This window comes from Haliotis asinina, chromosome 7 (genome assembly GCF_037392515.1).
Source record: "Haliotis asinina isolate JCU_RB_2024 chromosome 7, JCU_Hal_asi_v2, whole genome shotgun sequence".
Lineage (NCBI taxonomy): Eukaryota > Metazoa > Mollusca > Gastropoda > Lepetellida > Haliotidae > Haliotis > Haliotis asinina.
In genome coordinates this window covers 10,024,834-10,038,267 of record NC_090286.1, presented here as the reverse complement: position 1 = coordinate 10,038,267, position 13,434 = coordinate 10,024,834, and the positions used below count along the sequence as shown (strand labels likewise).

Below are 13,434 nucleotides of genomic sequence, written 5' to 3'. Positions count from 1 at the left end.
CCAGTGATCAACAGCATGAACATCGATGGGCGCAACTGGGAACCGATGGCATGTGTCAACCAAGTCAGCGAGCTTGACCACCCGATGCCGTTAGCCGCCTCTTACGACAAGCATAGTCGTCTCATTCAGAAGGAATTATATCCACGCACACGAAGTATATCCTGTTCATCAATCCTGCTACTGAATATTACACCTGGTCACATTTTCGTTTGCCCTTGCTGACCCGTCCGATTGCGCCTATCAGGCTATTGTGAACAGATGGTGTGCCATAAACAGCATCATTGCTTCAACGGATTATCATTTTCTTTTCAAACAGGAAGTCAGCACTCTTTCCTCATTCCTGTAACTGGTCCTTGCAAATGATGTTACAAGGAACTAGTTCTACATTTACAGGCCACTATTTGCCACAGGTGTGTCTCTCTATAACTGTCAGGAAGTATTTGTAAAGAATGAATTGAATCGAATTGAAGTCCACATATTGAAACTCAAACAGGATGTAACTGACACAATGTACGGCTCAAGAAGTCAACAGGAAAACATTTGTTGCATTTTATTGATTTGTGTATTACTTGAATAGTCATTTACAGCCATTTATAATCCTGATTTTTGAGTTTAATTAATCGAAGCCTGCGTATAAAGCATCAGACGTCATTGTACTTCCTCACTATTTGGTGAAATATTATCAAAGAAGGTTAATTTGTACGGAAAAAATGTACGCTAAATATATTTCATGATTTACTATATCAGTGAGTGAGTTTAGTTTTACGCCTGCACTCGGCAATATTCCAGCCATATGGCGGCAGTATGAAAATAATCTAGTGTGGACCAGACAATCTAGTGATCAACAACATAAGCATCGATCTGCGCAATTGGGAACTGATGACATGTGTCAATCAGGTCAGCAAGCCTGACCACCCGATCCCGTTAGTCGCCTCTTACGACAAGCATAGTCACCTTTAATGGCAAGCATGGGTTGCTGAAGGCCTACTCTACCCTGGGACCTTCACGGGTCTACCATATCACATTCAGGGTGAAAGTTTAAACTACTTGTTAATTAACTTGAAGAAAAAAATTGTCAACCTTTCAAAAGTTGAAGAGGGACTGTAGGGAAGCTTATTGGTTAAAGCGTTTGCTCGTCACGCCGAAGACCGGGGTCAATATGCGAAGTCCATTTCGGGTGTCCCCCGCTATGGTATTGCTGGAACAATTGCTAACAGCAGCACAAAGCCTTACTCAATCATTCAGTTAAAAGATAAAACCACCTTTTGTGCACTGGTACTCACAGAAGCACTGGTCGATTGATAAATTAAATACAAGCGTTTTCACAATTCCTTTATTTAGGTTTTAGTAGATTACTTAACTGCAACACTTTCATTGCATCACACATGTTTTGCACAATTTGCACATTAATTATTATGGGGCTGATGATATTACTGTCTTTCATTGCATCACACATGTTCTGCACAATTTGCACATTAATTATTATGGGGCTGATGATATTACTGTCTTTCATTGCATCACACATGTTCTGCACAATTTGCACATTAATTATTATGGGGCTGATGATATTACTGTCTTTCATTGCATCACACATGTTCTGCACAATTTGCACATTAATTATTATGGGGCTGATGATATTACTGACTTGTTTGTATGCTGGTGACACTACTCCTTTGGTGTTGAGAGAGTAAATCCTCATGGTATTATTTATTTCGACAGCAGTGTTAATAACCTAATAATAACCTCGTTAAAAACTATTTTGTTTATGGTCTTATAGGACGAAGCAAACATACTTATGAAAGATCAACAAACATGTGTGCTTTCGTGGCACTTTCAGTATCGGTTATCAATGATTTATGAAAGCGTAATGCCATTATCGTGTTGGATTCATGATATACAATGTGTCTGTTTGTATTGTGCACAAAGGAAGGCAATCACTCTCACCAAATTCTTTTTGACGTCTACGTGAGGTCACGGTGGGACAATTCAAAACGTTTACTGACATGCTCCAACTCACATGTTCCTAATAGAGAGTAAACTGTCTTACTTTTGGACTTGTTGCCTCTTTTTGTAATCAAAGTAATCATTTGAGAAGTATGACATAGGAGGAAATGTAACGTATTCTTTAATGTGGTGTAAATGTCGGATGTGCAAGTAGAGCCTTGTTGTAGGATATATTAAAATGATGGCATTTCGTCAAGACGTATCCCAGTTCTGGAATATGATTTATCTTGACTTGGACCAGCTCTCCCTTTCCGCGTCTTGTTTCGGTCAAAAAGGCAAAAATTCTAAAACTATTTCTGAAGTCAGACTTTCATATGGTTCTTAGGAAGTCATACCAAAATATACCAAAGCTTCAAGGTAAAGATACCTGTGTGATATCCTGATCCAGGCAGTGGACCAAAGCCTTCATGTTGTTGTAGATTTCAACTGTTTCGTCATACTTCAGGCCTTGGACAATATTGCTGAGAATGCATAGCATTGCACCTCTGTTTCTGTCAGAATCACTTGAAAATAAAACACGTATTATTGATAATTTACGTAAACCGATAAAAGTACGTGTATCAAACAGTTTCAAAATAGGTCAACTTCCAGGAACCTCGTCAGTCTTCCTTCATGAGGAAGGCTTGCGTGTACATCTTTGTCATCTTAACAGTCTTAGTGAGAGAGTGAGTTGAGTATTACTCCGCACTCATCAATATTCCAGCTATATGGCGGTGGTCTGTAACTAATCGAGTCTGGACCAGACAATCCAGTGACCAACAACATGAGCATCGATCTGCACAACTGGACCCGATGACATGTGTCAACCAAGTCAGCGAGTCTGACCACCCGATTCCGTTAGTCGCCTCTTACGACAAGCATAGTCGTTTTTCAAGGCAAGCATGGGTTGCTGAAGGCCTATTCTACCCCGGGACCTTCACGGGTCTTTAACAGTCTTAAGTATCAATGATTACAAGGAATAACTTCAAGTAACTACCGTCATACTTTTACATGCTACAGTTAAGGGTCAAACGGAATAGTGGACGCCCATCCTGTGGTAAAACAATAGTTTAAAACCGTTTTAGAAGCTATAAAGATCAGAAGTGTACCTGTAGATGACAGCAACTGGTTGGGAGTCAACCCCAGTCGTATGAAGATCTACATGTTCCAGGAGCTCCAACAGAGTGGAGTGGGAGTCTTCTGGAAACTGGTTCATTATGTACACACACACTGGCAATGGTGGACGGTCCTGTCAATGATTAATTGTGAGGATTACAATTGGCTTCCCTCAGTTGGCTAGTTGGTTTGTTCGTTAATTCCAACTGTATCGTGGTGGTCTGTAATTAGTCGAGTCTTTAGCGGACAATCAAGTGATCAACAGCATTAGTATCGATCTACACAGTTGTGATTACATGGCCTGTGTCTACCAAATCAGTGAGCCTGACCACCTAATACCGGTGGTTGCTTCTTACAAGATATATAGGTTGCTGCAGAACAGTTCTTATCGGGATCTTCACGAGAGATGAAACCTATCTTGTATTATATACTGAACCATTTCATGGCGAACACCAAATATTTTGTTTCTAAAACTGGGCGACATCAGTAGATATGTTGTGTATTCATTTATTACAAATGTACGTTCCCCATTTGAAGTCAGTTTCACGGTAACCACACATAAAACAAGACATATTGCTTACACACAGAAATTAAGTTCGCTTCATTAGGTTGGATAACGAAGCAATTACGTATTGCCATAAAACGGAAATTATGGTTCAACCGAACTGGAACGGTTTATAATTTTGGCGATAACTTTATTGACGTCATAATGATGTCTACGGTTACTGGTCATGATCAAATAAATCTGTGAAGTTAATTTTGTATTTTGTGTGTATATTTATATACACGAATAGTTTTCAATATTTTTGTGTCTTCCTGTGCCTCCATAAATGAGGAAAAATACTGAAGAGAAATTTCAACATACGAATAGCAAAATTAAAACTTACGTCAATCTGTATATGCATGTTCCTGAGCACAATGTCGGGGTGGATTATGTTCTCTGTTGAACATCTCACACTGACAGGAGTCAGATTCAGGCTGTCTCCTGGGGATGGCACATAGCTAGACAGACCCTGAAAATGTAGTTATTGGTTCAGATGGAACATGTGAACGTATCTGATTGCTTGAGTGAAGGTTTCAAGTGGAGACCAACCCACCTGGTGCGAGTCTGGCAGGACAATGACTATAGAAGACTCATGTTGGTCCATGAGTTTCCAGAACAGAGACGCCGTGTTGACAGAGGGAGCTTCAGTCAGCAGATAGCCTTTCATGGACAGGTGGGACTGAATGAGAATATTTCATATACATTGCACGATATCCAACATTTTCAACATTTGGAGAAAGAGGATTGAAGTCACATTGACAGTATTCCATCCAGGTTATGACTATCAAAGCTGTATACGTCGAGCCCAGAAATGGGCTTCACAGATTGTACCCATGTAGGGAATCGAACCAGAGCCTTCGGCGTGACGAGCAAACGCTTCATACGCCAAGTTTTCACCGTTGCCCCTTTCGACCACTGAGCAACGATTTTCATTAAAGGGTCACAGCAAAGGTTGTCCTAGACAGTCGCAATACTTGTTCAGCTCATATGTGTGTGAGAGATTGCAAAGATATTACGCAGTACTTTTCAGAACTTCAAAGCACCCATGTGTTCATCAAATATCACTCAAAATGTAGTGGCAGAGACCAAGTGTCATAGTCTTTGTTGGAGTCAATACAGTCGTGACATAAACATTTGAACACAGATGTTGATGATCATCAACGGATATGCCTGATTACCGATAGCGTGGCTGACTATATCCACCCACCTGTGACCGTACACCTAGAATGTGCGAAAGTCCATTAACGTACACATCTCCCTTGACCTTGGTTTCTGAAACAACAGCATTAGTTCTTCTGCAGGAGGTTTTCAACATCGATAGTACAGAACGGAATAGAACTCTTAAACCAAGTGGCATGTATTTGCAAGTGAACCCGACATTCACTTACCTTTTCTTGGGGACTCCCTTTTAGCATTCAGGATCTGAAACATGTCGAGAAATGTATCAGTCTAGTACATTACAGAAGAAAGATATAAATATCAGAATGCTACAGGGAATTGTCCATAATGTATTATTTCAATGCTTTTGCCTCTATCTGTAATAACTGTGTGGCTTCTATGCGTCCGTAATATCATTTCAATGCTTTTGCCTCTACCTGAATTAACTGTGTGGCTTCTATGCGTCCGAGATGTATTATTTCAATGCTTTTGTCTCTACCCGAATTAACTGTGTGGCTTCTGTGCGTCCGTAATGTTATTTCAATGCTTTTGCCTATACCTGAATTAACTGTGTGGCTTCTATGCGTCCGAGATGTATTATTTCTATGTTTTTGCCGCTACCTGTATAAACCGTGTGGGTTCTATGCGTCCCATCTTGAAGGTCCTGTTCCCACTTCGATGCTGAAGGAACTCCTGCATATCCATGGTTGTGTTTCCAAACTTCAGGGCCTCTTGTAAGGTCATGTAAACACATTTGTACTGTTCCTGGCGCAATAATAAAACGACTGTTGACATTCGCGAGTTTACACAAAGTTTAGGCGTAAAGTGTCTTCTGTAGACTCTTTGCTTCATTTCATTCGTATATAAAACATCAGTGCAAAAATGAACATTGCCATTGAGATGAAACGTCTCACCTTGGTCTGTATCATGCCCTTCCTTTGGTCTCTCATCTTTGAGACACAACTAAACACATCGACCTTATCTTCAGCCACAGCCTGGTCTAATAGGTAGTCCACAGCAATGTAGGTTCCTGTCCGACCGATCCCAGCACTGGAGTTATAATTACTTTTGTTCATGTTTGAATTGTACATTATTCATGAGAAAAACGAATAAATAGCAGCAAATGCCGCAAATATTACGCGCCAAGTACTGTACGATGTTTGTGTGTACATGTTGTTACATCTTTGACATAAGTGAGTTTAGTTTTATGCCGCACTCAGCATTATTCAAGCTCCTTGGTGGCGGTCTGTAAATAATCGGTTCTGGGCCAGACAATCCAGTGATCAACAGAATGAGTATCTATCTGCTCAAATGGGGACAGGTCAACCAAGTCCGCGACTCTGACCATCCCATAAGTCGCCCCTTGCGACAATTATGGGTTACTGAAGACATATTCTTCCCCGGATCTTCATGAGTATGGGAAAAAAAAGAATAAATCAACACATGTTGAAAAAATATTACGCACCAAGAAATTTGAGTGTGTACATGGCGTTACAGCTTTGATGTGGGTTACCTGAATAGATGATAGCTCCTTGTAAGTGTAATAAGTCAATATGCATATCTTTAATTTCCATACCTGCAGTGAACCAGTAGAGGGTCCTCCTTTGTATGGGGTCCTTTCCTGACAAGCCACAGAAACTCGGTCAAGGATGTCTCCTCAGGCGTCCCATGGTCCGGCCATGTCGTAAAATGGAACTGACGGAAGCACCGACAGGTACTGGTCTTCGAATATGTAAAAAGATTACATCTTATTTGAGGACCACATTGTTAGAAAATAACCAAAGCTCTTCAGTGAAACTGGAATGCATTATGATGTTTATCATTTATTCTGAACAGTATTGCTTTGAATAGTCCTGAACACACCATTGCAGTGGTATAGCTTAAGCCACTGACCATATTTCCAACCATATGTTCTTTTCATGAAGCAACCTTTTAAGGTTAACCTGAGAAGTCCCATCCTTTAGTAGTGCACTACGGTTACCTAAGTGACTTACGATCACCCTAGTGCTTTGTGAAAGGAGGCCCTGACCTATATATTTACCTTCGTATCCGTGACCTGTAGTTCTCTTATGACCCAGTGTGCTCGCTGACTGGAGTTAGTCACAACGATGTTGAAATTTCCCACAGTCAGATCGCTTTCGCCCGACCAGTATGTTACACATTTAACCTGCCACATATATTGGTATGTTACAGTCTTTCCTCTACTTCATGTTACTTCTTTGCACTACTTAGATGTTCGTACTTGATTGAACCTAGGTTATGTCCGAGCACTCAAAATATTAATCATTTAAATTAAATTAGTTCCTTCATGCATCTACTTCCAAATGGTCAGACAATATCCTCAGTTGTTGAACTCTGTGTACTGATTTTCTTGACCTCAAACATAAACTGGACATAGAGGCTATGTTTATTCTTATAAGAGTATTCAATGAAATTGCTTCACCCTGACCTTTCCCATCTCCATGAGATTTGTCAGCATGACGATTCTTGTGCAGTTCTTTTCCCAGATCAACCTCCAGAAGTCAGTCAGAGTCTGTTCAGTAGGGCCTGTGCAAACAATCAAGCAATGTACATATACGAGGTGAGGTCGAAATGTATTCAGAACATGGTATCAGCGGCTATCTCCCTTCCATCTGCCACAATATCAATACTATTTGTTGCGCGGTATTGATCTCATGAATGATCAATGAATGCAAAACTACTAGCAGCATTGCTGCCCCCAAAGAGATGATACTGAAATATTGTCTCCTCCTGGAGATAACATCTTGAGGACAATAATATCTTAAAGACTACAAGAAATTCATGACAACATAGACCCGTGAAGGTCCCGGGGTAGAATAGGCCTTCAGCAACCCATGCTTGCCATAAAAGGTGACTATGCTTGTCGTAAGAGGCGACTAACGGGATCGGGTGGTCAGACTAGCTGACTTGGTTGACACATGTCATCGGTTCCCCATTGCGCAGATCGGTGCTCATGTTGTTGATCACTGGATTGTCTGGTCCAGACTCGATTATTTACAGACCGTCGCCATATATCTGGAAGTGCGACGTAAAACTAAACTCACTCACTCACTCACTCACTCATGACAACATAGAAGCCCACAGTTCGTGCGTGCGTGCGTGTGCTGTTGCCACCAGACTGAGTTTGAAGGAAGACATGGTACCTTGCGCTGCAATGTAGGCTCTACGCTGAGAGTAGCCCTGCAACCAAAATGTTGTTCATCTTCAAAACACACTACAGCACTACAGCAACACACTGCATTGCTCTGTCATTAAAGCTAAACGTAATAACAATTCCATCAGTTAATGTTAAATTCTACTAACGTCTATGAAGCTGGCATTTATGTAGTCCGAACCAGGCTTGTCTGGCAGCTTCTCCAACTTGACCCGTGTGTTATCATCTGTAATACAGGAAACATGCCCATAAACAGACACGACTTGTATACCGAGGCACAATAGCGAAAATTTTACGTACGTTACATCTAAATCATTGCAACTACCTCTCTCAAGCAGCCCAATCAACTTATTCAACACATTTCTTATCTATATTACCACTCTCTAAACTGCGCTGTAATACATACATGGGTAATAATTATTGAATCTGTTTTTTCCCTTGTTGACGTCTAGCTGAGAGTCGTTGTACGAACGGGTGAAAGTAGTGGGGAGTTTCTGTAAATCAATTCGTTTCAGGTTACAGGATTGATTTGTAAACGTACAGTTTGTAAAATATGAAGTTATAAGGTATAGTTAAAATGAAAGAAGATCTCAGTAAACCATCAATAGTTGTAACTGAACATTTAGAATGAGAACATCTAATTCTGTGACCCAAATCACTTTATAATAGAAGATAAATATTAAAACACGAAAACTATTTATATATTACGCTTCAAAGGATTTTATTGTCCTGGTGGTCAGTGTCTATGTTTTCGTCACAGGAATTCATACGCCATTATCGCATCGTTCATGTACCTGATACTCTGCTTGGAATCCCCCTGCGGGCACCTGTAGCTCCTGGATACGCCCATGAAGCTGATCTACTGACACGAGTGTTACTGCAGGAACACTTGCTATGTTGTAGTACGTGTCATCGCCTTGCTCCTTCACCTCCTTGTTCACTGCCTCGTTCATTTCCTCCACATCTTCAGCACTGACCCATACGGTGTCTTGGTTTTCGTCTACATCTACAGCACTGGCGCATACAGTGTCTTGGTTCTCGTCTACACCTACAGCTCTGGTGCACACAGTGTCCTTGTTCTCGTCCATGTCTATAGCACTCGCGTACGCAGGTTCATGGCTCTCGTCCACATCAATAGCACTGGCATACTCAGTGTTGTGTTTCTCGTCCATATCCATTGCACTGTCATACACCGGGTTTGCCACCATGTGCAATTTGTCCTCTGCAGCTCAAATGACGTGAATTGAATTACTGAACGTACTGAATGGAAATCAGTGGACACAACTGTGCAAAGATAAAATATATAATATGAACTGGTTTTAGAGTACGTGTGTGTGTATGAATATATACACATATATGTCTGTGTGTTTCCAGTCGATGCGTTGATATATACACACGTGGTTTATGGTAATCTGTTGATAGAGTTGACTGCACCTGCACCATTTCGAAGTATTGAGCCATGTTTTGCAGATTAGTTGGCGAGTAACAAGAAATGGCAGATGCAAAACTTCTTTCTTAAGCCATGAGTCGGCAGTTCGTTTTAGATTTTATGCCATTGTTAAGGAAGTGTATAAATACCTGCTCTAGCTTAAGGAAACATTCCTTTATACGAACCTGTGTGCTCTTGGGATTTATCTGCATCAGTTTTCGTTGAGTGTGGATGTCTTCGACTTCTTCGGATAAAAACAGAATGTATTAGTTCAATATATTGTGTACATAGGAAAATATACACGGTATTGTGTAACCCAAACTTGTAATGGTCTCAGTGTAGAAGCCGAATGCCTAACTGTCAACATGTGATGTTTGATATGACGCCGATACCTTGCCTGATATCAATAGTGTGGCTTATAAAAATTAAAAACTTAAGAACACTTTGTTTGACACCATTATGCATAGTAATCTATTGGACCTTACGAGACACTTTATAATAACCCTTGATGCTTATGATGTCAGTGTGCGGGTTAGTGGATTTAGTCTTACGTCACACTCAACAATATTCCAACTATATGGCGGCGGTCTGCAAATACAAGAGCCTGGACCAGACAATCCACTGATCAACAGCATAATCATCCATATACGCAATTGGGATATGATGACATGTCAACCGAATCAGCAAGCCTGACCACCCGATCCCGTTAGTCGCCTGTTACGACATGCACGGGTTAACGAAGATCAAATCTAACCTGGATCTTCACGGGTAAGTGTGTGACCTTTGACCGCAATCTCGTTTGACCAAAGACCAGACACTGTGGTATAAGCCACGATGCATCGGTAGTATAAATACTCAATTGAAAACATAATCAACTGTTACAAATATATCAAGATTTCCCAAGTACCTGAGTAAGACAACGACGGTAACAATAATGGCTGCTACAAGAAAGCTGGAACCTACAGATCCTGCTATGACACCTATACTGGACGTCGGTGCCTCAACCAGCTCTGTAACAGAAGCAATAACATCTATAACATAACACAGCACATCTGTACACGGTTGCAGATATTAATAATTAATCACTAACAGCCTTGTCTTAGAAGAACAAGGTATTCCTCGCTTATCCACTTCTTCACTGCACGATGGTTATCAGAATGTAGAGACACATATGTTGTTTATCACAAACGTGCCATACGGTAACCCTATTGTCATTCAAATATTTCCATCTGAACTGAAGGTAGTGGTGACAGTCTTATTATTTCACCAGTGATCACATCACGTGTTACTGAAAAATATGTTAAATGCTACAGCGCTTGTTATGTTCAGCTGGCAGCTTTATAGCTATTTGATAAAATAATATTGCCCATTGTTATGTACATGTATGAACAGATTTGTACTCTGAACTGCAAGGGAAAATGTCCCTCATTAGACTGTGGCCATGTCGTAGGTCAGAGTGGTTCGAGTTAACAAATGAGAGTTTAATGACAAGTTAGTCATGCCTATGAACAATTCAGTTTTACAATAAGGTTAGGGTTAGGGTTAGGGTTAGGGTTAGGTTATGGTCACGGTCAGGGTTATTGGTTTGGGCTAGGGTTAGGATTAGGTTTAGGGTTAGGGTTAGGATTAGGGTTAGAGTTAGGATTAGGATTAGGTTTAGGTTTAGGTTTAGGTTTAGGGTTAGGATTAGCTTTAGGGTTAGGGTTATGTTATGGTCACGGTCAGGGTTATTGGTTAGGGCTAGGGTTATGGTTAATTGTCGTCAGGGACCCGTAAAGTGCAGGTGTCCCGACTTTTTCTTACACATTGATGAAACGCACAGCTGTGTCCGTGGTGAAAGCGACCTCATGAATATGGTAATTATAAGTTTTTCACTGGTCCCTCGGGGCCAATGGGTTGATGAGCCTCTATGTTTGTTTATGTTCTCTGAGCCCGAATAAAATCGAGGGTACATCAACCCATGGGTAATGAGTTACCGGTTAACGACGTATTTACCTTACCAAACACTGCAATGTTAATTTTGACCTGTTTTAAGCACGGGCATTGGATCGTACACTTCGCCGAACCTGTGTGAATAAAACGATTCCAATCTTTCATCTTGTTTTTTTTCCCACAGATATTGTCTCAGTAAAGTCGACGTGGTGCAATATCTCTTGTTAGTATTCACACGGACTAAATTTGAACGTTTTGTCAAAATTTATTTGTTGGAATGCGAGGTAAATCTTTTCGTAGCCATCGCTAAATTTTGCTGACGATACAAGAAAAACAATAGACTTAGAGTTACCTCCCTTCCATCGACTTGAATTCACAAAACATCGGTAATTTCCATACATCATCCGTGTGTCGATGTTGCCATTGGCAACGGGGTGCATTGCAATGCACCTCACTTGTTAGCAGGGTACATTGAAAGTAATTGAAATGCGCTCAGCCATTCAGAAAGCGACATATATGTTTGAGGTAAGATCGTATTAGGCACCTTACTTTGTGTACATGTGTGATGACTCCAGCCATTACTGCATCCAGTTAGACATGTTCCGTTGGTGTGATGACAGTTGCTATTGTCACGGCATTGACCACATTCTCCTGTACAGTTGACGCCGAATGAACCAAGACTACACACTGGATAGATAATGAATCGACATCTATATATTAAGTACGTAAGTGGTCAATGACACGAAGGATGAGGGATAAAATGTGAACTGGTGTCTCAGTGATGTACCCTTGGAAACAATAAAACTATTATATGTGTGTGTATATAATTTGTCATACGGTGACCCTATTGTCATATATACCCTTGGAAACAATAAAAATACTATCTCATTTTACAGCTTCGTAGATAGAGTTTTAAAGTACACTCGAATTAACATTTTCACATAAACAATTGACCGAATATAGAGTCAGATTTCCTTGTTAGGTTGGGACTATAGATCTCCACTTTCTGTAATGACTTTGGAGATTATTATCTATTAAATATTCTCATTCAGCTCATTACAAAAGCAGCATATATATAGTAATGTCAACAAGTTTCATCTTAAACAGTTCGTTTTAGCATGAATAATGCCGTGTAAAAACTTGTATTTGAAATCAAGTAGTTTAACGTTAACATCTTTCAAAACATTTCTATAAGTGATTAAAATCTGATTCCAATCAAAAGTAATATTACCAAAGCATTCTTGCCACTTAAGAACTCACATAACTAATAACGGTTATCGATGTGTGTTACTGGATCAATATTTGCGCCAGATTTTAAAATGACATCGGAAGGAATATTACAGGGATTTTCAAATGTTTTTTTCTACAGTAAGATCTCAGATTAGCTAGTTTGGAAGCTTAACATAATGTTACAGTGTCAACCACCCTTAAACCACCATTTTTGTGTACTCTTTTCAAATTGGTCCTTTCATTTTATCAGGTTTGTCATTTCATATGAATTTAAAAAATGATTTTCTCCAATGAAGTAATGAAATATTTAGGAGGATTATGCAGTGTACTGAATATATGAAAAAGTTCTGACAAAGCCCAAGTTTTTATGACAGTTATTTTACCAGTCAGTGTCAAGCGTCTCTTCCTCCATTGTGGCAACAGTCTATTTATCTCGTCTAGTCTTTTTCTTGTATTGATTACCCACAGACTGTTAAGATCTGTGTGGAATTAAATTCCCAAGACTTCAAACACACCATTTTGCCATTCCGTTTTAATGTCTTTACATAATATGTCCATGCTATTTCTCTTTGATCCAGTCCATATTGCTTTTGTCTTATCAATATTCATTTTAAGTCATGACATTTTATAAAATATGTTAATTTCATCAATAGCAGTCTTTAAGCTTTGTTCATTTCCGTCTAGAAATAGTTACGTTTCGTCTGTATATTGGTTTAATTTATACTCATTATTGTCAATAACAATACCTTTTATGTTCCCATTATTACTAATCATACAACCAAGTATTTCAGCGACAAAAACAAAGAGATACAGTGACAGAGGGTTCCCTTGCCTGCATCTGCGTTCATTTACGAAAGAATCATAGAG

General features: G+C 39.9%; 1 protein-coding gene across 1 annotated transcript in view; it reads right to left on the bottom strand.

Annotated features, from left to right (window-relative positions):
• LOC137290328 (receptor-type tyrosine-protein phosphatase mu-like) overlaps positions 1-13,434 on the bottom strand; it is a 28,440-nt gene that overhangs the window by 1,718 nt on the left and 13,288 nt on the right. Inside the window, exons 9-26 of the mRNA XM_067821171.1 lie at positions 11,887-12,024; positions 10,313-10,415; positions 9,591-9,649; positions 8,771-9,198; positions 8,383-8,470; positions 8,126-8,202; positions 7,966-8,002; positions 7,251-7,348; positions 6,843-6,968; positions 6,378-6,523; positions 5,716-5,851; positions 5,423-5,566; positions 5,032-5,065; positions 4,851-4,915; positions 4,197-4,322; positions 3,987-4,112; positions 3,093-3,232; positions 2,372-2,507 (exon numbers count right to left, since the gene is read on the bottom strand). Coding sequence (XP_067677272.1) covers positions 2,372-2,507; positions 3,093-3,232; positions 3,987-4,112; positions 4,197-4,322; positions 4,851-4,915; positions 5,032-5,065; positions 5,423-5,566; positions 5,716-5,851; positions 6,378-6,523; positions 6,843-6,968; positions 7,251-7,348; positions 7,966-8,002; positions 8,126-8,202; positions 8,383-8,470; positions 8,771-9,198; positions 9,591-9,649; positions 10,313-10,415; positions 11,887-12,024 — 2,207 coding nt within the window. The remainder of the gene's footprint in view (positions 1-2,371; positions 2,508-3,092; positions 3,233-3,986; positions 4,113-4,196; positions 4,323-4,850; positions 4,916-5,031; positions 5,066-5,422; positions 5,567-5,715; positions 5,852-6,377; positions 6,524-6,842; positions 6,969-7,250; positions 7,349-7,965; positions 8,003-8,125; positions 8,203-8,382; positions 8,471-8,770; positions 9,199-9,590; positions 9,650-10,312; positions 10,416-11,886; positions 12,025-13,434) is intronic.